The sequence below is a fragment of the Triturus cristatus genome, chromosome 7 (assembly GCF_964204655.1).
Source record: "Triturus cristatus chromosome 7, aTriCri1.1, whole genome shotgun sequence".
NCBI lineage: Eukaryota > Metazoa > Chordata > Amphibia > Caudata > Salamandridae > Triturus > Triturus cristatus.
Window position 1 is genome coordinate 830053324 of NC_140590.1, and position 27717 is coordinate 830081040.

Genomic DNA, 27717 nt, shown 5'->3' on the forward strand with positions numbered 1-27717 from the left:
GCTCACTCCACCAGGGCCAAAGCTGCCATGGCTTCTTTAGTGCATGGGGTCCTGTCCTGGACATCTGTCAAGCTGCCCCACGTGGACATCCCTCCATACGTTCATGAAGTACCACTGCTTGGTTAGTCAGGACAGTCGCGATCGGCATTTAGCCTGCTCCATCCTCCAGGACGTTTTGTCTAAGCCAGTTCGCAGACCGGGTCAGTGCCCAGAGACACCGCATGAAGGAGAGAGCAACAACCTTCCCTTGCTTGGGAAGAACCACGGTCCCCAGCAAGCTAGAGGAACGCCCGTGGTAACCGTCAGGATCAATCTAAGTGCCCCGGACCACAAGAAGCAAGAATTCCGAAGAAATACGCCCAGAGAAAAATCACAGTATGATCCAAGCAGAAGTGTGGAAACACCTGTGCGAGGTAGCAGGGAATGTGGAACAACCGCCGTAGGAGAAGTGGTGAGAAAAGAGGCCACATACAGCAGAGATATAAATGCTAAGCTAGTACCTTGGAGGACAAGCCCAATAAGGGCTGCATGCCCAAGTTTGTACTAATAGTACTAAACATTGCCACATAGCGGCAGAGATGGTGTGAGCTGTAAAAGCAAGGACAGAAGCACTACAAACAGGATCAAAGTCACCCGAAGTGCGACAGGGCGATGCTAAAAATAGGATCGCAGAACAAAAGACAGGGAGGGACTCCCCAAAGGATGTCCGCGAGGAATACTCCATAGGAGCGTACTAAGGCGAGGCAGTCGCCCAGTACCAGCATATACCCCATATAGGGTAAGTGTCAACCCCTGATAAGGGGATCCTCTTGGGTAAAACAGAGGACTGAACCAAAGATTAAACCAGTCATACAGCTGAAATCCAACAAATCAGAGAAGGCTGAACAGCCGTGGACAGCAATCAGGGAACCTACTATACACGTTTGTGATAGAGGTGTAGGAAAATAAGGCACAGAACCGTGCAAAAGTTATGGCAACCTGGACAAGAGCCGGGAGACTGCCGAATCTGCATGGGGATCAAAAAGGTCCACACCATTAAACGGTAGATCTCGGAGCGCATCCCGAACATTATCTGGGAAACGACTGCCGCGAAAGCCATGCATGGCGGTGCAAAGCCACATATCAAGCAAGAGCTCGTCCCACAGAGTCAGTGGCATCAAGGGAAGAACGGAGCGAAAAGTGCGCCATTCCCCTGCCATCAAGCAGAAGCCGAAGCAACTGTGACCGCAGCTCCTCTGGAATAGAAGGGAGAAGGTTCTCGACCAAGTCCCAAAAGGGTCAAGGATGAACGCGCGAACACCCACTCAGTATTCAAGGTGCGGATACCCACACTGGTAGAGGCAAAAAGTTGCCGAGCACACGCGTCCAGCCACCTAGACTCCCTAGTGGGAGGTAATAATGGCAAGGCGGATGAAGACTGCAAGTTAAAGGCCGCCTGAACAATGAGTCCCTGAGCCGTAGGGCGAGTGGACCGGCAGAGTGGACCACCCTGAGCAGGACGGTGCCTACGAGCAATAGCCCGATCAACAGGGTCACCAGAAGATGGCCTAGCCCACGTACAACGCAAAATGTCAAATAAAGAGCTGCCAAATAGCAGCAAAGGCTCCACCTCAATAGGCTCCATATGGAGCAGATCCATTAAGGGATCAGACAGCAGGGGGACTAAAGGAGGCTGAAAACCAAGAATAGCAGCTGCCCTGTGAATGGCACGTGCGTAAGCAGCACCAGCTTCAGCTGCCATTCGGCTAGGCGATAAGAGACAGTTCAAGACTAAGCCGTCCACTGGACAACAAAAGTGGAGGAGCCGGAGACTGACCCGAAGGCCAGGCAGGCACTTGCACCATGGGCCCCAGATCCAGGGAATTCAGAGAAGCGTCAACCTCTTGATAAGGAGGTGTTGTTGCCGGCACCGATCGACACTGTGTGGAGGTCTCAGTGACGTCCGAGGAGTCGGCAGGAGCAGCAACCTCGTGAGGAAGCTTGGACGGTGGCACCGGAGTCAATCGATGCCGGGTTGGAGTCATCTGGACGACGACCTCCAGAGGGGACTCAACCGGGACGCCATCGATCCCACTGCAAAATGTGCCCGTTTGGTCGAGCCGGGCGTCGGGGCCAGCGCAGCCTCCGACGTCAGCGCAGGAAGCCACTCAGGGCTATGCGAAGACTGACTGGGTGGGCTGGACGGGCGACTGGGAGGACCCAATGGGCCGTGACCCGTCTGTGTCGTATCCGGAGTCTATGCACACAGCCGGCGGCGAGGAAGAATCCGCCGGCGAGGACCTGACATGAGTGCCCTCCACCTGTTTGGGACCCGAAGGTGCTCCAGGGAGAGGTGGGGACCCAAAGTACGACTGGAGTGCAATAGAATAAGCCTCTATTTGGGCAAGTGTCGCTCCAACCCAAGGAAAGGGAGGGTATGGAGAAAGCGACTGCCGGGCGCCCTTACCTGGCATAGAGAGAGGAGCGGGCGCCAGCAGTACGCGAATGGGAGGAGGACCTCCGTGCGTGCCGCTTGTGCTTGCGCTTACCTGCCCGCGAACGACGTTCGCGGGAACGACCTCTGGACTGGGCCTGATCCGGAGGGGGAGAGTGGCGACGCTAAGGTGCTGGACCAGACAGCCGTGCTGCCAGCAGTTTCATACGGTGCTCTGAGGGATTTGGGCTTCATCCTCAGACAGGCGTCGCACTCTTGGAGTCGTGGTCACAGACGTCAGCGCGCCAGGAGGGACATATATGGCTTTGCTGACGTCACGTCCGTGGACGACGTCAGGGCCAAGCGGTGCCGCTCCCGGTGCGCAGAGGTGCTGCTGCGGAAAGTTTTACGGATCCAGCCGGACGCCTCGGGATATTCCAAGTTAAGGAATCTGCGGCTTGACGTCTCTATCAGATACAGAGGCACAGGACTCTGTCCCTCGATGTTAGTGGAATTGCTATTAAATGTTCCAGATCCAACCTGGCACTTGGCAAAATTCACAAGCTGAGAAATCTGCAGTTAGAAACTAAGAGTCAGATGCGAGTAGGAGTTAAGGATAAAAGCACAAAAGGCATCTTGCTGGCTGGAGGCAATGGCAGAGGTTGGTATCAGAGTTCATTTGTACTTTTTTAGAGGACTAATCCCTTTCAGGGTCTGATATCGGCCATCAAGGCCCAAATACACACAGTAGGCTTAGCAGCCTTCTACAGAAGTGAAGCAGGTTAACTGTCTCCCTGCCACCCAAAGCTCTTATTGTCAAGCGCCGTCTGCAATCTGAGATGTCAAGACAAGGCGTTAGGCTGAGAAGTCATCAGAAGTGTCCACTGGCACCTGACATTTTCCTATCACACTGGCAGCAGTACTTGAATGACAACTCTGCTAGTCAGGAGATGAAAAAGAAACCCCTTTATCTCAGAGAAACGTGAATTGCAAGAAATGTTGAAAAAGAAAAAAAGAATGTAAAACATGAGGTAGTCCAGTCAAACAACGAAAAAAAATCAAACCCACAACAGAAGTGTTTTAAGTGGTTTTCTACTCCAGAAAAGGTACTGTTTGATATATCCAAAATATGACGATCTGACTCAGGGAAGGCCCCAAAAATCACATTTCAAAATGGTTGACATGCCATAATGGATGGTTTTTCATTTTTTCCTTGAAAATTGCTGTTTCAATGGAAAGAATATTTATGTCTATTAAAAAAAAGATTTCAAAAAAATGACCTTACATGCAATATATTTCAGACTAGCAATAATACATGTAATAAGCTCTGTAAGGAATCAATGACATGAATAACAAATTGGATCAGATAACCCAAAAACAAAACTCAAAACGCATGAATATGAAGCACATCTCATTGTTGTACTATGTGTTGTGCAGGAACAAAGTATCAATCAATAAAAAATCTGGAGCTGAGTGGAAAGTCACATATCGTGGGACAAAATGAATAATCTGTTTTTCCATACCAACCCCATTTTTTGGGATTGAGATTCTTTTCAGTTGATTGCCAAGCGGCAACTATTCTGGTGTAACAAATGATTTGACAGCTAGTACCTTTACTAACAACATTTGATGACCAAGTGTTAATGGAATCCATTTTCCTGTACCCATAAAAGAGCAACAGGACCTTCTTCCCAGCGTTTTCAATGTTAATGTGTTGGAAATCTTCCTAACAGAAAATGTCTGCAACTACTTGGAGCTCCTTTTACTTCAGTAGAGGACTGAATGCTTTGACCTTTCTAATAGAAAACATTAGTGAGCCACCATCTATGGCATACTGATCAGTAGATTGTATTTCAACAATCTCAGTGCGTAACTCAGGACTTCTTTAGTATTCTATGTTCTAATTGAGACTTGGCCTTAACAGCCTTTAACATACCGAGATTCAAATAATGCAGGAGGGAAAGCACAAAGCTCATTATGCATGATATTTGCAAGATTTTTGTCACTGGAAACAGTGACCATCGTCATGCTGTGAAACAACAATGCTGGATCTATTCAAGATCAGCATCTACAGTACTAATAACAGCAGCAGCAGATCCTATCGTTTTGACTGTCTGATCTTTTAGCTTTTAATGTGAAAACATTATTCTCCTTCCTTTAGGCGACTTTTCCACTGCCAATGGAATAAAATGTATGTACATTAACACTTGCAGGAGCCGCAACTCCAGTAACGAAGTTACTAGTAAACATGTAGGAATGGAATGGCAAAATGGGTTTCAGCCGATCACAGATTTCCTGGATATCTGTATTGTCTCTCAATTGTCTTCTTTCGCCATATCCTCTGCTTTTAACAGTACGTATCAAGGGTTAAAAAAAGTCACATTTGTGTCACTAACACTAGTTAAAACCCCCTAATATGCCTTATTACATATTTACATGCCACCATTTTGAAATGTGGTTCAGGCCGCTCCTGTAACCCAATTTTGTCGGATTTTGGATATGTCAAACAGTACCTATTCCTGAGTAGTAACCCACTTACAAAGCTTCTGTTGCAATTTTGCCCACGTCTTACACCAGTTTGACTGGGCTAAAGGGGGTTCTTGGTCCTGCTCTGTTGAGTCGGAAATAATAGAGGTAGAATCTGCCTACAGCAGATCTGTCCTCTGAAGCAAGCTTCACTCGCTATAGAAAAACATCAGATGCATTTTTTTATTGAGTCCCCACATGTGATTTTTTTTTCCTTACAACACAAAAATCCGCAAACAGCAGAAGGTAAACAAAATGTGTTTACGAAAATTAATAATTCGTGCTAACTAGTTCTAATTTTCGCAGCAGGCATGAGTCTAATGTTATGAATTAGAAGACAGTTATTTGCAGGAGAAACATCACTTTACCACTATTATATGCTTTCAACTAGTTGTTATATAGGCCATCTTGCAAAAAATGAAAACACTTTGAAAGGGCATACTCTAATCTCCGTCTAAATTTATATTACTCACTCCATTGCCTGTAAAACCCATTAAAATGGTTGGGGTGCCTTTACTGACATGTCATTAAAATGTTACAAGCTGTTGCATCACAACAATGTAGCACTCAATCTTAACAGACTGTCCCATGCATTTTAGGCCAGGAAATCTCACAATCTGTGGTGGCTATGCATATAAGAGGGTTATGCTTTACAACAGAAATTTGTCAAAATGACTCACCAGTCTTCTGGCTTTTCGGCATCTGGATCGGCCACATATTCAGGTTCATCATCAAGCCAGCCTTCCGGTTTCACAGCATTGTCATCTGGGATTTTGGCAGGAGCATCCTCATCCCTGCACAATGACAATGTCTGTTACTAAGATACTAAAAAGTAGGAATGCAGAAGATACGTTTAAATAAGACAACCGTTAAATAGTTCTGTAGTGAGGCAAATGGAACCTCATTGCGTTGGACTGATAGATTACCTACCCCTAAAAGTAGGTCAACAAACTAGTAATCATTTAGATTGGAACACAGCTTTGAATATTCCTTGTCTAGGGAATCTCCAAACAGCTTGGAAAACATTTTGACAGCCTATTCACTTGATATTTCTTTACACACAAGTGGGCATCATACGACACCTATGTACCACCTTCAATGAGCCAGATATTCTACTTCCCTTTTCAAGCAGAATGGGGGTGATTCCTACTTGCATAATACTGTCATTTCTTGTTTAATTGTTTGCAAAGAGGTTGATTTTTTGTTTCGTAGAATGAATCCTCTTCTGGATTCACATGTGCATCATTCCGCCATCTAAGACAAAGAGAGAGAAGAGGACCCTTCCCTCTCCCTTACAAATGGGGACCCTGCGGTACCAACAACGTGGTCGGAAAATGAGGCGAGGTAGGAGACATGGAAAATACCCCCTTTAAATTCTGTCCAATCTGCCACCACAATTTTGAGCAGAGACCTCTAAGAGGTCTGCAATCTCCGTCTCCGGAATGGCCACCATGACAAGGACTGCGAGGCCTGCACTGCTTTAGTACCAATGACTTTGAAAGTATGCTGAAGACAAAGGCTGGAACATTACACCACCATGGTCAGCATTCACAACCCACAATTGCTTAAAGACCTGGGACTGTCCAGCAATGATGACAACCATGTTGAAGAGGTCGAGATAGCACACGGAGGATTCGATGTAGAACTCGTTGAAACAGACTCCTAAAAAAGGAAGACAGAAAAGAAAGGGCTGAAGGAATCCAAAAAGAAGGCCTAAAAGGTAACAAAACCACCGAAAGGCCCGAGCCAAAATCCTCGGACAAGAAGTCTCACAAGGCAGCCGTGGCCTCAAAGAAAATCTCAAACCACAGGTCAACCGAGAGCGAAGGAGACCCACAGATCCCAACTAAGGGATACTGAAGTGGGAAAAACACTGAATGGCTCAACGAAAACATCAAGATGGGAGGGCTGAAGGAAAAAGCCAAAAAGTCAGTCTGAGCTATTGATGGTAGCACTTCAACAAAAAACAGGAAGGTAGACAACTCCTTACCGGAATTTCGAATCTCGACTACACCTTCAAAACCGAAGAAGAGGAATCTACTTTGGAGGCACCAACAACACCCGATCCCCAGGAAGAGGTACCCAAGGAAGAGTTATACAAGGGGACATGGAAAGACCTAGACACAGACTCCCCCTGAAGGGATAGACAACTACCTCTCAAGCACATCCGCTCCAGGTGACCTCTCAATGTGTAACAGCCTGATGAAGTGGCCTGCAGAAACTTATGGGGTACAGTTGGAGGAGAAGGAGTAGTTTCTTTTCTGTAACTCCAGTTCTGTAGTAGGGGTATCTCTGTTATAGTCATAATCTAGTGAATAGTCCCGCCCATGTGCGTGGACCCCGGAGCAATAAAATATAATCTCTAAAGGTGACAAATCATGCAGACCTGCATACACCTTTAAGAGAGAATTTAATTTAAAGACAGATAATGCAGCCTATACCCACAGGCTACACTGTCCAGTACTTCAACTAGAATTCCACCAACATCCACAAACAGCACTGCCTGTCTAGTTTTTCTCCATGTAGGAAAAAACCCTGCCTCTACCAGCAAAAGCCTCTGGAATGATAGAGAGGAAGGAGTGGACAGACAAGCTCCATAGGCTGCCATTATGTGGCTTAAAACAGGATACTGTGCCTTTAAGAAAACTTTCCAGGTTTCCAGAACTTTCCCCAGTATCCCAGAATGCCCAGCAGGTCCCATTTACTTTCAGTTCTTTTTGAAGGCGTAGCACGCCAGACCTGTAGCATTCTACATATGAATAAGTATCTCTCCACCGGGGAGGAGGGCGGGCGCTTATGACTAACAGATACCCCTACTACAGAACTGGAGTTACAGAAAAGAAACTACTCCTTCTGTAGTAGGGGATCTCTGTGTATAGTCATAATCTAGTGAATAGAATGGCAAGCCCATCCCCACACAACAAAAGCGGTGGAGAACACACAAGACACTACCACTACTGTGCGAACAAATTTCGCAGCGAAGCCTGCCCAACCTGATCATCTGCCCTGGCATCCGTGTCCAGACAGTAATGCGCAGCAAAGGTATGGACCGACTTCCAAGTGGCCGCCTTGCAGATTTCCGCAATCGGAACATTACGCAGCAAAGCCGTTGTGGCAGATTTGCCCCTGGTGGAATGAGCCTTAGGTTTACCCCCTAAGGTCTTATTAGCCTTTTGATAACACAATTGTATGCAGGACACAATCCACCGAGAAATGGACTGCTTAGAGGTCGCAAGACCCGTCCTGACTGATCCATAATTAACAAACAATTGGTCAGACCTACGAATATCCTTGGTCTTATCCAGATAAAATTTCAACACCCTCCGAACATCCAGGGAATGGAGAGACCTTTCCGCTGGCGAAGAGGGATTCTGAAAGAACGTAGGTAAAGTCATAGTCTGGTTGACATGAAAGTCAGAGATAACATTAGGTAGAAATTTAGGGTGAGTACGCATCACAACCTTAGCAGCATGAAATACAGTATAAGGTTCTTGACAACATAATGCCTGAAGTTCACTCACCCTGCGGGCCGATGTAATGGCCACTAGGAACGCCGCCTTCCAGGATAGGTGCTGCAACGAAGCCTTGTGGATGGGTTCAAAAGGCTCCTTCATCAGTCTGGACAGCACCACATTCAAGTCCCAGGAAGGCGAGGGAAGTCTGACGGGAGGAAACACTTTCTTCAAGCCTTCCAAAAAATCCTTGACCACAGGAATCTGAAAGAAGGAAGTCTGTGAAGGGCATTTCCTGTAGGCAGTCAAAGCAGCCAGATGAACCTTAATGGAATGGAAATTAAGGCCAGACTGCGCCAAATGTAAAAGGTACGGAAGGATGACATCCTCCTTACATGTCGTCGGATCAAAGTTCTTGGACTTGCACCAGATACAGAACCTCTTCCACTTGTAAGCATAGGATGTCCTAGTGGAAGGTCGTTTAGACTCCTTCAGTATGTCCATACAATCGTCTGGTAGATTCAGATGGCCATATTGCACTATTTCAGGAGCCATGCCGCCAAACTCAAAGACGAGAGGTTGGGGTGCACCATCCGCCCCCCGAACTTCGTGAGAAGGTCCGGCCTGCACGGCAACCGCATGTGAGGAAGGAGAGACCGGTGAAGCAGGTCCGTGAACCACCACTGTCTGGGACACTCCGGGGCGATCAGGATCATCCGCGCCCTGGACTGGGACAGCTTGATGAGCACTGCCGGAATCAGGGGAATGGGTGGAAAAGCGTACAGAAAGCTGTTCGACCAATCGATCCATAGCGCATTCCCCAGCGTCCCCCGCTGGTAGTACCTGGATGCGAAGTCTCGGCATTTGCTGTTTTCGGCGGTGGCGAACAGATCTACGTCTGGAGTCCCCCACCTTGCGAAGACTTCTCCTAGTACTTCGTCGTTTATGACCCATTCGTGGTTTTCCTGAAGCAGCCTGCTCAAGGCGTCCGCCTGAGCATTCTGCACTCCTGGCAGATGCGTGGCCGTAATAGTCAGTCCTCTGGCCAGCAGCCAGCGCCAGATCGCCTGCGCCTCCTGCGACAGAGTGCGCGATCTCGACCCCCCCTGCTTGTTGAGATAATACATCGTGGTTGTATTGTCCGTCTGTATCAGCAGCGAGTTGGTCTGGGAGGACGGAAGGAAGGCCTTCAGTGCCAGGAAGACAGATCTGAGTTCCAGGAAATTGATGTGGTACGTCGATTCCAAAGCACACCACTTTCCCTGAATCTGCAAGTCCCCGGAATGCGCTCCCCAGCCCTGGAGAGACGCATCCGTCACAACACTCGTCGTGGGAATGTCCTTGTGGAAGGGAACCCCCTTGAGGAGGTTTTTCGCCGAACACCACCACTTCAGAGACTGAAGAGCATGCAGCGACAGACGTATCTTGTCGTCCCAAGAGCCTGTCCTCTGATCCCACTGATCCTCCAAACACTCCTGCAGTGGTCTCATGTGTAGCCGAGCGTGAGGCGTGAGGAAGATACAGGAGGCCATCGATCCCAGTAGAGAAGACACCTTCCTCACTGTCGTCGATGGCGCAGTCCTGAGGTCCTGAGCCTTCCGAAGGAGTGATAACCGTCTCTCCTCCGAAGGAGACACGCTTGCTGACCGCGTATCGATGGAGGCCCCCAGGTACTGTATGCACTGGACCGGAGTCGTGACCGACTTGGACATGTTGACGTGTAACCCCAGCTTGTGCAAGAGCTCGCACGTCCATCGGAAGTGTTCTTGCGCTTCCGCGAAGGATGATGCCTTGATCAGCGAATCGTCCAGATACGGGTAGACAAACACCTTGTTCCTCCGCAGGTGTGCCGCCACCACCGCCATGCACTTCGAAAAGGTACTGGGCGCAGATTTTAGCCCGAATGGCAGTACTGTGTATTGATAGTGATTGGCGCCGACTTGGAATCGCAGGAACTTCCTGTGCTTCCTCGCTATGGGCACATGGAAGTACGCATCCTGTAGATCTATGGCACAGAGCCAGTCTCCCCGTTGCAGCTGAGGGTAAATCTGGTGCAACGAAAGCATGCGGAACTTCTCTCTGCGAATCCATTTGTTTGCCTGTCGCAAATCCAGAATGGGCCTGAACTCGTTCTTGTCCTTCTTGCGAACGAGGAAGAACCGAGAGTACAGACCTCTTCCCCTTTGAGACAGAGGTACCTCTTCTACCGCCTTTTTTCTCAACAAGATGTCTGCCTCCGCCTGGAGCTCTCTCAGCTGGAATCGAGAGCTGACCGGCCGAATCGCTGGAGGCGGGCTGGTAAACCGAAGACTATCCATTGCAAACAATATTCAGCACCCACTTGTCCTGAGTAATTTTTCTCCACTCTGCCGGAAAAAATTGAATGCTTCCCCCCACTGGAGTGGGTAACGGTTGAGGGGGAAGTAGCCGCTCAGGGCCGAGACCCGGCCGGGCCCTTGGTCGTGGTAGTAGCCTGCTGGCCTCCTCTACCCCTCTGGCGCTTCTGGAAGGGCTTGCGGAACTGCTGCTGCTGTCCCGAGCCCTGCCCACGCCCTCTGCCCGAAGACCCGAACCTCCTCTGGAACGGGCGCTTCTTCTTTTCGGCCTTTTCCAACCAGACGGCCGTCAGGGTTTCCGCCTCCGCCTTCATGCGGGCCATCTCATCGTCCGCATGCTTCCCGAACAGCGTTTCCCCCGAGAAGGGCAGGTTGGCCACTCGTTGTTGCGCCTCTGGCTTGAGGGACGTCAGGCGCAACCACGAATGACGCCGCTGGTGGACGCCATGACAGTAGGCGTGGGCGGCCAATAAGGACACATCCGCCGCTGCGCTGATCACTTGATTAGAAACCAGCATGCCTTCGCGCACTGTCTCCAAGAAGTCCTCCTTCTTGTCCCGTGGCAGTAGGTCCGCATATTGCTGCAGGGACTCCCACAGAGCCCGGTCGTAACGGCCCAACAAAGCCCCTGCACTCGCCGCCTTCATGGTGGTGGCGGCGGTCCCACACACCTTCCTGCCCGCAGAATCCAGCCAGCGGCTTTCTTTGTCAGGCGGAACCGTGGATGACGGGGCGGTCGCATGCTGTTTTCTTGCCGCCGTCACGATCACCGAATCCGGCTTCGGGTCCACTCTCAAAAAGGAAGGATCCGACTCCGGGGCCCTATACTTTTTCATGAGCCTGGAGGGAGCGGCCTTCGTCGTCGCGGGAGTGAGGAACAGCTCCAACGCGGGTTCCACCAGTCCTGGTACAAGAGGCAGTAGGGGGCGAGACAGGTGTTTCTTATGAAGCGTCTCGAATATCACGGACGTCGTGGGTGTTGGAACCGTCACCGTGATACCCAACTTTGCGGCCCCTCGCAACAGCACCTCTTGGAAAGAGACCAAGTCGTCCACCGGAGACACCCTAGTCCCCGGGGAGTCCGACAGCGTCGGGGAAAGGTCCCTGTCCGAGGAGCGCGTATGCGACCTGGACCTATACCTCCTACGGCGGCGTCTTGAGTCCGACGAGGACCGTCCACGGCTCCGTGACCTTCTCCTCCTGTGAGAGCGGGAGCGCGACCTCTTCGGCTTCGGCCTGTCCGCCGGTCTAGCCGGTCCAGGCGACCGCGGGCATCGTGGCTTCGGGGTCCCCTGCGGCGGCGTCGGGTACCTTGGAAGGGAAACCGACCGCGGGGGAACCGGCGGCGGTCCCACAGGAGTGCGTGGAAGCGGCAGAGGTGGGGGCGGCGGAGGCAGCGTCCGCGGCTGAGGTGGCGGTGGTGGAGGTGGCAGCGGTGGAGGAGGCGGCGTTGGTGGAGGTGGTGGAGGAGGAGTCGGCGGAGGCGGGAGAGGAGGCGGCGACGGAGGCATCCGAGGAGGCGTATACACCACCGAGTACACCGATTCCAGTGATTCTCTCTTCCTCGACAGCGACCTTCGCCTCGACAGCGACCTTCGCCTCGACGGCGACCTTGAGCGTCTCGACGGCGACCTTGAGCGTCTCGACGGCGACCTTGAGCGTCTCGACGGCGACCTTGAGCGTCTCGACGGCGACCTTGAGCGTCTCGACGGCGATCTCCTCTACGTCGACCGTCTCCTCTTCATTGACGGCGAAGGGCGATCCCTCGACGGCGAAAGCCGACGCCGGGTCCGATCGACGCCGACCGCTGGACGGGGCCGACGACGGTGTCGTCGCCGACGTCGCCGAAGTAGTCGACGGCAGCCTATTCAGGTCCCTCGACGGCGAACGTCGACGCCGCTTCTCCCCAGAGCCCTGGGGAGACGGCGAACAGACAGTGGTCATCCTCCTCGACGTCGCCGCCCTCTACGTCGACGGGGAGTGGGAGCGCTTACTGGTCTTCCTGCCCCTGGGGAGCCCCCCAGGGGCCTCAGTATGGGCCAAATCAGCCCCTCCAGACCCACCTGGTGCCTTCAGTCTCCTCTCCTCCAGAACTTGAAGCCTGATTTCCATTCTGTCCCTCAGGGTCCTGGCTGAGAACGAGTGGCAGATGGTACAGCTTTCAGGCACGTGGGACTGGGGAAGGCAACCTATGCACACCTCGTGTGGATCAGTTTTAGCCTTCTTTCGACCACATTCCGGGCACTTGTCGAACAAGCCAGGCATGTTGACAGTACCAGCTACTAACACTAGCAAAAAGTGACAAAAATTGCCAAAATCTCCAATAAACCCTTGAAAAGGGGAGAGCTCAATGCTCCAGGGTCCTGCTAGCAGGAGCCGGAAAAAAGAACTGAAAGTAAATGGGACCTGCTGGGCATTCTGGGATACTGGGGAAAGTTCTGGAAAACTGGAAAGTTTTCTTAAAGGCACAGTATCCTGTTTTAAGCCACATAATGGCAGCCTATGGGGCTTGTCTGTCCACTCCTTCCTCTCTATCATTCCAGTGGCTTTTGCTGGTAGAGGCAGGGTTTTTTCCTACATGGAGAAAAACTAGACAGGCAGTGCTGTTTGTGGATGTTGGTGGAATTCTAGTTGAAGTACTGGACAGTGTAGCCTGTGGGTATAGGCTGCATTATCTGTCTTTAAATTAAATTCTCTCTTAAAGGTGTATGCAGGTCTGCATGATTTGTCACCTTTAGAGATTATTTTTTATTGCTCCGGGGTCCACGCACATGGGCGGGACTATTCACTAGATTATGACTATACACAGAGATCCCCTACTACAGAAGGGAGATTCCTATTCTCTCCTCGAAACAATGATGCCAGCAAACAAAGGTAATCTATACCTACCAATGCTTCCCAGCATTTTAGATTAAGTCTAATAAGACTTTCGTGAACCTGCCATAGCTAAAGTCAGCACTCCCTCGGTCGAAAAGTACAAGCCTTCAACACAGGATCCAGACATATTGGGAAACTACCCTGCTGACTATCTTTGTCGCAACAACAACAAAGCAGAACAAGGCCCATATAGGGCCGCCACCAGAAAAGGAGAGCAAGAGGCTCGACATGGTGGGAAGGACGATGGAGAAGACTGCAACACAGTGACGAACTGCCAACTCCAACCACTGCTGAATAGATATGGACACAAACAACGTAACATAATGGAGTCCCCCATACAACATCTGCCTGAGGAATACAAAAAGACCAATGCAGTCAAGCAAGAAGTCTACAAATGTCACAAACACATGCCTGAATTCTGCCTTGGATGCAGCTGGCACTGCCAGCAGATAGATGTGCACGGGCAACATATGCAATTATAGCTACACTGCTTCATTCAATGGTTATGCGTGGCCCACATTAAACATTGAGTTTTTGTATTAGGCTAATCCTTTGTTAAGAATTCAAGCATCAATTCAATGCCAGAGGCAAAACAGCAATTCAAAGTTGACACTTAGGAGCCTCATCACACATATATTACATTTTTAAAACTCAACCAAGGCATTTTTTTTATAAATTATATTTCAATGGCCAACATGCCTTCTCCACCCAACTCGGATACCTTTGAACTCTGCCTTTTATAATCTATTGTCCTGACCTTGGTTGTTATTTTTTTTTTTTTTTAAAAACCTTTATTTCTTCAAGAGTCTGGACACAGCTATTCAGCCGACAACCCGGAGGTTCGGCAGCTTCGTTAGAGAAGGACAAAGAAGCGTCCACATTGCATTAAAGGAGCAGTGAAAAGATTCCATTTTTAAGTAAACACAAACACACAACGAACCCCAGCAAGGCAAAAACACTGAATGCCCATGGTGAAAGCCCCCCAGGGGAGGCCGGACCCCAATCATCTAACAGTCACAGTACTGTGATAAGAGGAAGAAGGGGGGACAGCAGAGGCCCAAGAAGTCAATTAAGCATCACATCTTATATACTGAGCTGGAAAGAATGTCAAGAAGAAAGCTGTTCCTCGGGGGGATCCAAATCAGGGGCAAGACATATTCCCCCCCTGTATTGATTCCACCGCCCCCAGATGGCGTGCCACTTCCGAGGGCGGCCTCTAGCGCAATACACGGTCTTCTCCCTGAGCATACTCCAATCCATATTTTCTTTCCACGCGGTCAATGTGGGGGGCCCCGCGGAGCCCCACAATCGCGCGATATCTCTCTTAGCGACCATGTTACCCAGAGTCACCCATTGGGTCTGTGCCGCATCGTGATCAGTGGGCCCCCAGACATTCAGGAGACAACACCGCGCTTCCGGCTGCATAGCAATGCCGGTCACCTCCCCCATCACTGCATGGACTCCCCTCCAGAATTCCGCGATGACACCACATTCCCAGATGATATGCAGGAAAGTACCCACCATACCACATCCCCTCCTACATAGGCCTTCCTCAGAGAACCTCATATGAACCAACCTTGGCCCCGTCACATACACTCGATGCAGTATTTTGAGCTGCACCAGCCTCAGACGCGACGGGATCGCAACCTCCTTGGGAGAGAAAACAGCAGACTGCCAATCCTCGTCATCCAACTCGAGTCCATCCCTAGTCCACTGGTCCCGCAGCCCCAGAAGCGCATCCGCCCGGACGTTTATCAATTTCTTGTAGATGAGCGAGATCGTGCTCTCAGGCATATGGCCATCAAGGATCCGGTCCTCCAAAGGAGAAGACTCAGGCACCTTCTCACCCTCCACGAGGACTGACCGGAGGGCATGACGCACCTGAACATAGCGGAAAAACTCGGAAGTCCCCAGCTCATACTCCTTCTGCAACTCTTCAAAGGACTTCACCCTCCCCTTAATCAGCACATCTCCGACCCTGGAGATGCCGATCAGGTCCCATTTATCAAAACCTTTTGTATGCCAAAGCCTACCCAATCTTTCAGATTCAAACAGCGGGGTAGCGAGGGTGAGCCTATCCTTCCAGCCCAGCGAGTCAGTTGCCATCTTCCACACACGCACCGCCACCCCAGTGGGCCCCGTGAGGGACGAGTCCAGGGACCGAGAGTACAACGCCCTGTGATAGTTACCACCACGCAGCAACCACCTATCCATAGCATAACCAGGGCTGAGGGCAGGGCCATAGAGACCATGATTAATCGCGCTCAGCTGGGTGGCCCAATAGTAGCGTCGGATGTCTGGAAGCGCAATACCCCCATCATACCATGGAAGCGTCAACTTAGCAATTGCTATTCGCGGCCGCCCGTCCCACAACAACGTTCGTTGGAGGCTTTCGATCTCCCGAAAGTATTTGGCCGGTACCCAATCTAGAGTATTCTGCAATGCGTAGAGGAACCGGAGAAGAGACATCATTTTGAACAAGGCAGCGCGCCCAACGAGGGAGAGCGGCAGCCTCCGCCAGCCCTCTACATCCCGCCGCAGGCGCGCCAGGGGGGGGGAGCAGGTTCCTCTCATACCGCAAAGCGGAGTCCGTGGAGATAAAGATCCCCAGATACACGAAGCCCTGCTGAGCGATCTGGATCGAACAAGTTCGCGGGATCGGTGGAACCTCGCCACTCAGAACATATAAATACGATTTACTCCAGTTGATGACGAGACCCGAATTCCTACCTTAAGATGTAAGAACGTCAGAGACCACTATCAGTGATTTCTTGGGCGAGGCAAGATACAACAGGATGTCATCAGCATATAGCGAAATGCGGTCCTAGTGTTCGGGCGACCATCTAAGTCCCCGTATATCCGGGTTCCAGCGTATCCACGCCGCCAGTGGCTCAAGGGCGAGGGTGAACAACAATGGCGACAGGGGGCAACCTTGCCGAGTGCCCCTCCCAAGCTGAAACGGAGTCGACGCCCGGCCATTTACCACCACACTCGCAAGGGGTCCCTCATACAGCAACCTCACCCAGCTCACAAAGCCATGGCCAAAGCCGAACTTGGCCAGCACAGCCCACAAATATGCCCATTCCACCGTATCAAAGGCCATCGTGGCATCGAGAGACGCCACAACGGCTGGTTCACGCAGCGTGCCCGCCCTGGCGATTACGCCATGAAGGCGCCGAAGGTTTAACGCGGTGTTACGATGCGGAATAAAACCGGATTGATCCGGGTGGATCAGGTCTCCAAGTACCCTGATCAATCGGGCCGCAAGGACTTTAGCCAGAATCTTCGGCTCGGCGTTAAGAAGTGAGATAGGCCTATATGAGGCACACTTATCTCGGGGTTTACCATCTTTGTGTATAACAACAATTGTCGCCAGTCGCTGATCCAACGGGAGGGTCCCACTCCCCCGCGCCTCCACGAACATGGCGCGCAGGTGAGGGGCAACCCTATCCGGAAACAGCTTATACAGGTCAATTGGCAAGCCATTCGGGCCCGAGGCCTTGCCCGAGTTCAGCGCGCGGATAGCTCCCGCCACCTCATCGACCGTTATGTCTCCATCCAAATCGTCCCTATCTACGTCGGAAAGACAGGGCAAAGCGATATCACGCAAGAGGTCACGCGAGTCCTCGGGCGGCCTATCCGACACTGAGGCATAAACCATACGGAAATAGTCCGTGAAGCACTGTACAATCCTCTCAGGTTCCACAATCACCTCTCCCCCCTCTCCCGTCAACTCCGGCACTACTCTATTAATCCGTTCTTTTTTGTCCAGCCAAGCTAGGAGTTTCCCGGCCTTGTCACCCACATCATACAAGCGGCCCTGCTGTTCCCTACTGAGGGTCTTAGCAGCATTCGTCACCAGGTCCTTATACTCGGCTTGCTTCAAGCTCAGCTCATGCAGTGAGGCCTCTGTAACCTCCTCCTCTAGCGCTCCCTCCAAAGCCACGATCTCCTCCTCAACCTGCATAACCTCGCCATCTCTCCGCCGCTTGGCCGCCACTACAAGGGAGAGGGCCTCCCCTCGCAGCACGGTCTTAAATGCTTCCCACAGCGACACTGCCGAGTCCACGGATCCCTGATTATCCTTGAAAAAATGTTCAACCGTCTTCACCAGTGCGCTGCGCATCTTGGGGTCTCGGAAGTACCAAGGGTTAATAGGAGCCACTCTTCCCCCTCCCTCACGGCCAACATCCAGTCTGACCCACACTGGCGAATGGTCCGATATACCACGCGCCATGTGCCTGGCCTCGGACACCATTGAGGCATGCGCAGCCAGAGTGAGCAGGTAATCAATCCTAGAGAGGCTACCATGCGCTCCGGAGTGGAAGGTGTATTGGCTCTGTGTGGGGTGCCGGAGCCTCCAGCAGTCTATCAGGCCAAGAGTGTCAAGAAAGTCTGGAAGCCACTTCTGAGCCCCCCCTGGGCGGGTATCTATCCAGCAGCCCAGAGCCGACAGCATTGAAGTCACCCCCCACCACAAGCATACCCCCCGGGAGATCCAGCAAGGCCCTACCCAGATCTGTAAACGTGGAGGCCTGCAGGGCCGGCGGGACATAAACCGAAACTAAAACCAAAGTTCTTCCTTCCCACCGCCCCGCCACCGCCACAAACCTCCCCCTATCGTCAACAATGGTGGAGTCCACCTCAAATGGAAGCGAGGCTCTGACTAGGATGCCCACACCCCTGGACCCAGAGGAAAATCCCGAATGTGCTATGAATTTATAACCCTTCCTATTAAGAGCATAGCACATGTTACCTATAAGGTGCGTCTCCTGCAGTAGGGCGACATCCGGCAATGACCGTTTCAGGAATTGCAAAACAATCCAGCGCTTAATGCGATCCCCCAAACGATTAACATTCCAGCTAATAACACTTAAGCCCCTACCCCCCATCCCCAAACGTAAGGAGGCCCACCCCACACCCGAAGAGCCACCATGGAACAGTCCTGAAAATAATCAATACGCCTTGCAGAAACAAACCCCCCAACAACAAACCCAAAATCCCAACTATCCCCCCCACCCTGCACCCCTGCTGCAGCTTACAAAGCCCCCCCAACTTGCAGTGTGCCTGTCGCCCTACCAAACCCAAAATCTACAAAAAGTACCCTAGGGGAGGAAAGAGCTCCCCTCGTCCTCCCACAACCCTCCGTATTTACTGCATTCTGTTCAAGTCAGTAACTAGAGTCAAATCGAGTCAGTCCGGTTCCGAAGACATCAACCTTGTTCATCCCGGCCACTGTCCCCGTCTGCGGCAGTGTCCTCTCCCGTCCGTCGTCGGGGCAGAGCGTCCAGCCATTCATCGGCCATGACAGGCGACTCAAAAAAGAATGTTCGGTCTTCGTACACCACACGTAGTCTGGCAGGGAAGAGCATGGCATACTTCAGTTCCCTCTCCCGAAGCCGCCTCTTCACCCCCAGGAAGCCCTGCCTCTGCCTCTGCACCTGCTGGGTGAAGTCAGGATAGAAATTCACCGAAGCGTTCTGGAAGGGGACCGGGCCCGTCACCCTCGATGCTTGCAGGATAGCGTCCCGATCTCGAAAATGAAAGAGCCGGGCGACAATCGGCCTCGGTGGGGCTCCCACCTTGGGCCTACCACCCGGCACTCTATGGGCCCTCTCAACTGCGAAAAACTTTCCAAGACCCTTAGGCTGCAGATGGTTAAGCACCAAGTCCTCCACTAGCAGGTCTACAGAAGTCTCGTCCGAGGACTCCGGGACCCCGATAACGCGCACGTTGTTGCGCCTGGCCCGGCTCTCAAAGTCCTCCAGCCGACGGGCGGCGAGATCACTCTCGGTCCGCAACTTACGGACCTCGGTCTGTAGTTCCGAGACATCATCAGCGAGGCCCGGGTCTTGAGGTCCAGGGTTTTAACTCGTTCGTTCGTTTTGCCCAAATCCGCGCGGATCAGATTAACGTCCACCAAGATGGCATCCACTTTGTGCGCCAGGGCATCAAACTGTCTCCCAATCGAAGTCTGCAGCCCTTCGAGCGCGCCCATGACATCCTGGAGCGAGAGCTCCGGGGCCAAGGGTGAGGCAGTCTTCTGTGCATCCGGCGACTGGCTCGGTCCACCGGTGACCCCTTCTGCTGGGCGTAGCGGTCCATATTATTGGCCTGAGTATAGGCTCCCCGCCTGGTGGCCTTAGGCTTCAGCCGATCCACCTCTGCTTTGCCCGACATGGTTGGCTCAAGCAGGTCGGTTCAAACAGGACGACCCTCTTCCAGCGAAAGAAGGCAAAAGTGCGCAGTCCTGCGATGGGCCGCCAGAGTAGCGTGCAGAGCGTCCAAATGATAATAAAGCAGCCGAGAGCACTCCCTGGGCAGGGCCAACAAAGGGCGAGAAAGTGAAAGTGAAAGGATGGGGACCTCCGTCCGGTAGTTCACACCTCGCCTGGCCGCTGTTGTTCAATTAGAGGTCGGGCATCCTGCCAACTCTAGCCCCTGGCATCCCTCGGAGATAGGCCTCAATCTTCCGCCATGCATAACTCCGGTTCCCGGTGGGCGATCCGACCGCGGGTAGCATCAATCGCCTCCCTGACAAGTCATCTGCACGATGCCATGCATGCAAACAGGATTAGAGACAGGATAGTCGACGGAGGGCACGAGGGTCTCGGGAGCTCAAAGCTCACGCGGCCATCTTGGTCAAGCGCTAGGCTCCTCACCTTGGTTCTTATTGATCACTTAGCTCCATCCAATATATTGACGCCATCCTTCAACTCTCAAATACATTAGAAACTAAGCTATCGATTTTGCGTCCAAACTAAATGGCAGAAAAAGAATGTGAAGATGGCACCAAACTAATGCAGATTGTGCTTTTATGCCCCATGTCATCGCAACTTAACCATAGGACAAAGTCTTATTAACGTCAAAAACAAAAGTCCCTCCGCTGGGGGACACAAGTTCTTGAACGCAACGATCAGATGACAAAGTGCACAGCATGTACATTTATAAAAGGTTCACAAGGCAAAACAGGTTATATTCATGAATCAAACGCAGGATGATAACTCTAGAGATTATGTCCGACAAACCAAAAAGTAGAGCAGGAAATGTCATGCTAAACAATTACTTGAACTTTGATCATATGTGCTTTATAAATGATCTGCCAAATGAGATCTTATTAGGTTCACATATCAGAAGAACGGTTTTAATTTGTATTCCACCTTCTGCAAGTACCATTTCACTTCAAATGCTACTTACCAGTCATCAGGTTTAACAGCATCAGGGTCTGGGATTTTGGCCCTCTCATCCCAATCCTCAGGCTTTTGGTCCTCTGGGTCCTCGATCTCTTTAGGTGGATTTATAGGTGGGTTCATGTCACTTAACAAGTTGCCCCGATTTACAACTGTCTGATCGATCAGGATTTCAAAACTGTTATCTGGGTGCAAAACTATCAAAAAGAAGAAAAGGAACAGAGGACTTCATCTCAGAGACTGAAGAACCAACAATACAAAACTCTTTCAGGTAAGCAAAGGAGGTTTACAAACCTAAGCTTCCACCACATCTGCAACTACCTCCCAATATGCAAACCTACAGCAGGTTTAAAATGACAACTTGAGATGTTTTTTATATCAGCAAAACAATGATGGGAGTCTACAGAAGGCCTTGCACATTGATTTGCCAACAATGACTTCATTGGAAAAAAACACTAATTTTAGATTTACTAGTGATTGTGGGGAGCTGCAAAAGTACGTTGGCATTGGTAAAGTCAACACTGGTGGTTGGCCAACTTAGAATGGTAGACAACATGGAGGATATCTTGGAAACCTAGAAAATAATTTTTGAAGACTGGCAAATATTTTCTATTTTACTTCCTGTAAGCAGTTGCCAGAGTCAAACCATTTGCAGCCCCACACAGCAACATTGGGAGCAACGTCAATGATATAGAAAATCTACCATTTAAGTGCTACAAAACATTTGGGTTTGTATTTTGCCAGCTAGAACATTCTGATTTTCTTTGTGAATTATAGTTTAACAGATCTTTATACTTAACTAGTCGTAAATGTCCTACACTTCTTAAAAATCCAGCACTGGCTAGACACAGTTTAAATTGTGTTATTTACTAGGTCAGGTCACACTGAAGTTCTAGTCTCAGCCATCTCTTCGATAAGTCTTAACTGATTGACTTACCAGTTAGAAGAGACCAAGGAGAGTCAAGTGCATAAACGGAGTGGTTGCTCAGTTATTCAATGAGGGTAAAATATAATTGGTGGTTATGAGGCAAAATAGTAGAGAAGTATTTTTGTAAAATATAATTTGGGCTGTAGAAACCAGATCTAATGCTTAAAGAACATTTTCAGACTGAAGCAGGCAGGTCCCACTTTGCTAATGTTTACTCACCTAGAGTATAGAGATGGGTCTTCTTATCTGAGAAGTATGCCTTGAGGTCAGCATCTGGACGCTTGGCATGTTTTTCTTCATACTCCCCAGTTTTGGGGTTCTTGTGCCTGAAGATGAAGTGAAGCTTGTAATCCTCTCCACACTTATCAGGACCAAACATGATTGTGTAAGGGGTCTTATCCTGGAACTGATCCTGTAAAATACAACACAAACGCTTAGTAAAATAAAGTAATAGTTAGGAGCCCTTCAAGTATTCACCAGATACCGATCACCTAAGAATAATTGGCAACATATTTTTTATTTTAGAATACTTTTGTAACAAGACGAAACAGTATTGGCAAAGCCAATAGGTCTAACCTATGCCAGAGTGATTGGCTTTGCCAATGTGTTTTTGCCATGTGGTAGAGTAGTGTGTTGTGGAGTGGAGTTAAGTAGTGTGGTAGAGCGAAGCAGAGTGGCATACCACTGAGTATGCATGGTAGCGCACTGCCATTAGACAACACATTTGCACTGCCATACAGTTTTGCTGATAAAACTATACAGCACGCAACCTGTAACTCTGCATCACCTAGTTTGATCGTATTAAAATATATGATTCTGCCACACTTCAAAAATTACAAAAAAAATTTATTCATTTGTGCTTTTCTAATGCCGATACATTTGTACAATTAATTTACTGGCATTGATATTGTGTGTACTAAAAACAAAAATCATCCTACAGCCTCTCTCTTTCACACGCCTAGTACCCAGCAAGATTGCTACATAAAACCTCTTACTTTGCAGTAAGAGAATTAAAAGCAAATACCAATCTTCCCTGGAAGGCAGAACCTAACATTTGACCTCTGTCTTTGAATGCACAGAAAGTATGACAAGATCAAAACGAATTTTAAAGGCCTGGGTTTTGCTCCTTCACTTCAGAAGTCCAGGGTGGTTAGTTTCAGAGTGCTTCAGCACCCCCATTCCCCTACTTCCAGACCGAGGGCATGGCCGTGAAATTGAGGAAGAGATGTGCTTAAGTTATGCTATTATTAAAGAGCACTGACGAAAACAAACAAGCTTGTAGACTGAACATTGTTCCTCACTGTGAGAAAGTGGCTCTGTAGATACTGTTCCCAAATAGGTACAGTATGTACAGAGTCCACAGTCCCCAGAGGTTTGGCAGAGGCTAAAGTTAGATATAACCTTACTCTCTAAAGTGGTAGCTTGGTCGAGCAGCAAGACAGTATCAGGACAGTGTAAAGCATTTGTTGTACACACTCAGTCAGCAAATGGTCTCACACACAAGAACTGAACTTTAGGCCAATGGTTTATATAAAAAAAATATATGGTTTTATTTTAGAACCAACAAAAGGAATCAAAATATACTTTCTCAGAATGAGATGCTTTAGTTAAATACTTTTGCAATATGCAATTGACTTTTGTAGGTATAGTTACAGGTTGTTGCAACAGGCAACACAATTTCAAACACAATAATACATTGAGCTCAATGGGAACTTTAAGTTGTATGCAATTAATTACTTTCAGGATTACTTTTCTAACTCCAGGACTGCATCCTAGATTCAGTCCTGGGACAGTTCTTGGAAACAAGCGAGTAAATTTGGTTAAGTTACGGTTGTGATTTTTAAGCAATATTTTGCCATTTTAAAAGTTGACACTTAAAAACTATTTCTCAAATTACCAATGTTATCCTATGGAAGGAAATTCACTTAGCAGGTAAGTAGGGTTACAGGTACTTTTTCTTGGTCAGTGTTGGATCCTGGATCCAGCACTAGGGTACCACCTGTAAGCAGTTGAGAAACTGCGTTTAAGTTGTTCAGGCGATTTTTAAGGAATATTTATAAGTTTGTAAAATCGACACTTAGAAGAAATTTCATTGAAAAACAGTCAATGGCTCCCTATGGAAGAAAATTCAAGCTACGGGTAAAGTATGTTCTCGTTACTTTTGCAATCCAGGGCTGGGCTCCTAGGCTCAGTACTGGGACCTCTATCTAAAACAGCTAAGTAATTACGTTTTCACAGTTGGTATGTGTAGGAAGGTGGATATCTGACTATGGTTACCCCCAACTTTTTGCCTAGTGTCTAGCTGGTTTTTCGACTTAGTTGGCCTGAGATCCTGCCATTCAGGGTCTCAGGCTGTCTGCTCTCTCTTTAAAATGGACTCCATGTACCCTAGGTACATAACCAATTGGTAAGGATCACCTTATTGGACCCTGTACAGTGTACCCTAGGTACCCAGGGCATAGGTGTACCCTAGGCCTCCCAGGGGCTGCAGCATGTATTATGCCACCCCTGGTCTGGACTTCCAATCAGACACAACTGGCTGATCACTCAGCTGGGGCAAGGTCGTGTAATCACCCCTTGCTTAGATATAGTATGCCTATATCTACCCTTATATATAGACACATGTGTACCTATCAGTCACTCCTATGGCAGGCCTTAACAATCCTGGAGGCAGAGTGCTTGGTAACATGTGAGATGGTGCTCTAGCATGAGCTGAGCCTGTCTGCAGCTTTCGGAACCATGTCCTTATAGCTGTTCTATGATATAGCCTACCATATACTCTTAAAGTGCCTTATAATCTTAAACGGTTATGGTAACTATGGTTTGGCTTTATCAAAACATGTCGTGTAAGGTGTCTAACACTTTGGAATAATACCCCCATACCATTTCTGGTGATGAGGATATTATTCCTCCCTTCTAGAGGGAGAGACATGTTAAAATCCTACTTTGCTGTTTAACTCTAACCAAAGCCTCAGCATCACAAAATGGATGCTGCTGCCACAGACACAAGTCTGACCTCCTGCAGCTGGGAGTGATCCCAGCCAGGGAGGCCTGGACAATAGGTTTCCTGCTTGGGGAGGTGCTAGCACCTCCCCAGACAGCCTTTAGTGTATTGGGGCAGGGTGGGCACAAAGGAATGAGACATGCCTGGGGCACATAAGGTGTTCCTTGCATAGTCCAGTTCAAACCGGCGCTGGGGCACTCCAGCCCCAGCTCTGGCGCGAAACTGGACAAAGGGAAGTGGGTGTAACCACCCCCTCCCAGGTCCCACCCATAAGGCGTGACCTAGCAGGTATCCCAGCCCCCCAGATTAGTATAAGAGTGGGAGTTGGGCCTCAAGACTTTAGATTATCCTGAACCTGTAAACTTGAACAGAAACTCTGGACCTTCGACATTCGACGAAAGAAGAAGACTGAAGAATCTCCCTTGTGGCCAAGGAGTGGCTACCCTGTGCAAACAGGCACCATCAAGAGACTACCCTTTGCTTTGCCCACGTTCTACGAGGAACCGACTGCAGAGCCCGACCAGAGCCTTGACTTCCAGACTTCTCCGACCCTGATCCACATCCACAGCAGAGCTGAGATCCGTGAAGGCGACGAGCGACGTGGGACCGGCTACCTGGGAAAAGTGGCTAGTAACTTCAAGCGCAGCTTCTGAGGCACCCTCGAAGTTGTGCACCGGGGATTGAGAAGCCCCAACCCCAAGCACCATCTGCACCGAAGATCAGCCCCCCACACTCCACGAGTCCTGCGTGGGGCCCTTCTGCATTTTCCTGCTTGCCGCGTCTGTCCGGTTGCTTGCCCGCCGGCTAGTGGCCTTTGTGACGACGCACCCTGAAATCTTCTGCGCTGGTTTGGCTCCTCCAGACTGGCTCCCGCTTCTCTGCAAAGAAGAAGCACCCCAGATCTTCCTGGTCTGCACCAGAAGCAAGTCCTCCGTTCCTCGTGGGTTCCGCTTGCCAAGGCTTGGTGAGTCCTAGTCCAACTTCGACGCCGCCGACAGCAAGAGCCTTCGTGGGACAGCTCGCCTCCTGGTCCTGGTCGTCCTCGACGCTTCCTGGTCCTCCTGGCTGCAGCGACAAGCTTCACCTTCACCTGCAATCTTCACGACATCGCCTGGTTCCTTCCTGGTTCCACGTGGTCACTGGCTAGTGACCTTGACTGTCCCTTCTGCTTGCAGGTCTCCTCTCTTCTTGATCCCAGCCTTGGGATCCACCGGACACTCTTCACTGACTGCCTGTCAGCATCTTTCTTCAGGCATCCATAGGAGTCGACGATGAAAACCGACGCATCTTCACCCCTATGCACCCGCAGCCTGTGGGCTAGGTAACTTGGGTACTCCGGTGCTCATCAGGATAGTGACTATCCTAGTGTCTAGTTTTCCAGTCTCGACTTCCTAGCTACTCCGGAAGTGTCCTAAATCTATCGTTTTCTAAACTGTACTATTGCTAGTGACTTTTACGCATTACGCGCGAGTGTTTCCACTCTGCACACGAATCCCGTGGGCCTCCCACTTCCTAACTAACGCTAGTGTAGTGTAGCCCCAGCGATTCCCTAGGCCTAGGCCTATTCTATTTCCGTGACAGTGGTCCTTATACCACTTACTTAGTATATGGTTTGCGTGGCCCCTAGGGCCTAACTGTATGACTTACCTGTGTGACTTAATGTATGTTTAAATAAGACTGTGTTGTACTTACCTCTAATCTCATAAAGAGTGCTGAGGGTTTGACTAGAATAAATACACTTTATTTTATATATATATATCTGTTGTGGTGTCCTTTCATTTGGTATTCAAGGGATTATATATGGTATCACAGCTGGCTTCACATGCCATTCAGAGTTTAGCCTAAGACTGCTCTTGTCCATGCTACCACTAGGATAGCTGGTCTATAAGGTTGACTTTACAACCAATCACCATAAGGGTATTTGGACGGATATAAGGTGTACACTAGAACTAGTGACATCATACACCAGGCCAACTTCTCACATTGGTGAGCAGCGGTTGGGATCTGAGCTTGCTGTTGTAATACCATTGTAATCTTAAGATACTAAATTGAAAGATCACACAGATATTGTCTAGGTACATATAACATAGATTATAATACTTAAGTCCTACTGGACTTAGTGGTTGTAGGGAGTAACACACCCTGACTACAACTACTAGAGAGGTTTAGTAGATACAACTAGTGTAGGTAGGTGCACACACCACACCCTCACTAGAATCATGCCCCTGGATGGAGATCACACTGATGCTCCCTCAGGAGAGGAGAATCCTAGACAGGTTCCCTCTAGGTATGATGCATTCACTTTCCAGGAGATGAGACAACTGTGTACCTCCAGGAGATTAAAACAGGGTTCCAACCCTACCCTTAGACAGCTAGTGGAGCTTCTGGAGGCCTATGATGCTGAAAGAGCTGCCAAGGACGGTGCCATAGCTGTAGATAAGGGTCTACCCACCACAGAGGAGTCAGATGAAGAGGTAGACAGCCAGGGCCAAGTAGGAAGACTTAGCCAGGCTAACCTAAGCTTACATGGGAGTTTGCATGGGGTCCCCCCATACAGACCCCCAAGTGGGCTTAACCAGAGAAGCAGGAGGGACAGATCCCCTTCAAGGGAATCCATCCACTCCCATGTCTCTAGCATCTCTAGTGCTTCCTCTCACAGGGGATTGACTTCCCCTGAGAGAAAGGAGCATGAAGCCAGAATGAGGAAAGCTAATCTGAGGATTCAGAGGGAAGAACTTGCCCTTGCCAAGGAGAAGCTTGCTCTGGCTAGAGAGCAAACATTGTGTGGGTCAGAACCCACTGGTGGCAGCAACATTCCTAGAGATAGGGATAGGTCTTATGACCATAGAAACCTAAGCAAGATAGTGCCCCCATATCAGAATGGGGATGACATCCACAAGTGGATGACTGCTTTGGAGAGGGCCTGCAAAGTACAGCAGGTACCCCAGAGTCAGTGGGCAGCTATCTTGTGGCTCTCCTTTTCTGACAAAG

General features: G+C 49.8%; 1 protein-coding gene across 1 annotated transcript in view; it reads right to left on the reverse strand.

Annotated features, from left to right (window-relative positions):
* CANX (calnexin) overlaps nucleotides 1–27717 on the reverse strand; it is a 499168-nt gene that overhangs the window by 152098 nt on the left and 319353 nt on the right. The window contains exons 7-9 of the mRNA XM_085617760.1: nucleotides 21942–22134; nucleotides 20802–20991; nucleotides 5620–5733 (exon numbers count right to left, since the gene is read on the reverse strand). Coding sequence (XP_085473886.1) covers nucleotides 5620–5733; nucleotides 20802–20991; nucleotides 21942–22134 — 497 coding nt within the window. The remainder of the gene's footprint in view (nucleotides 1–5619; nucleotides 5734–20801; nucleotides 20992–21941; nucleotides 22135–27717) is intronic.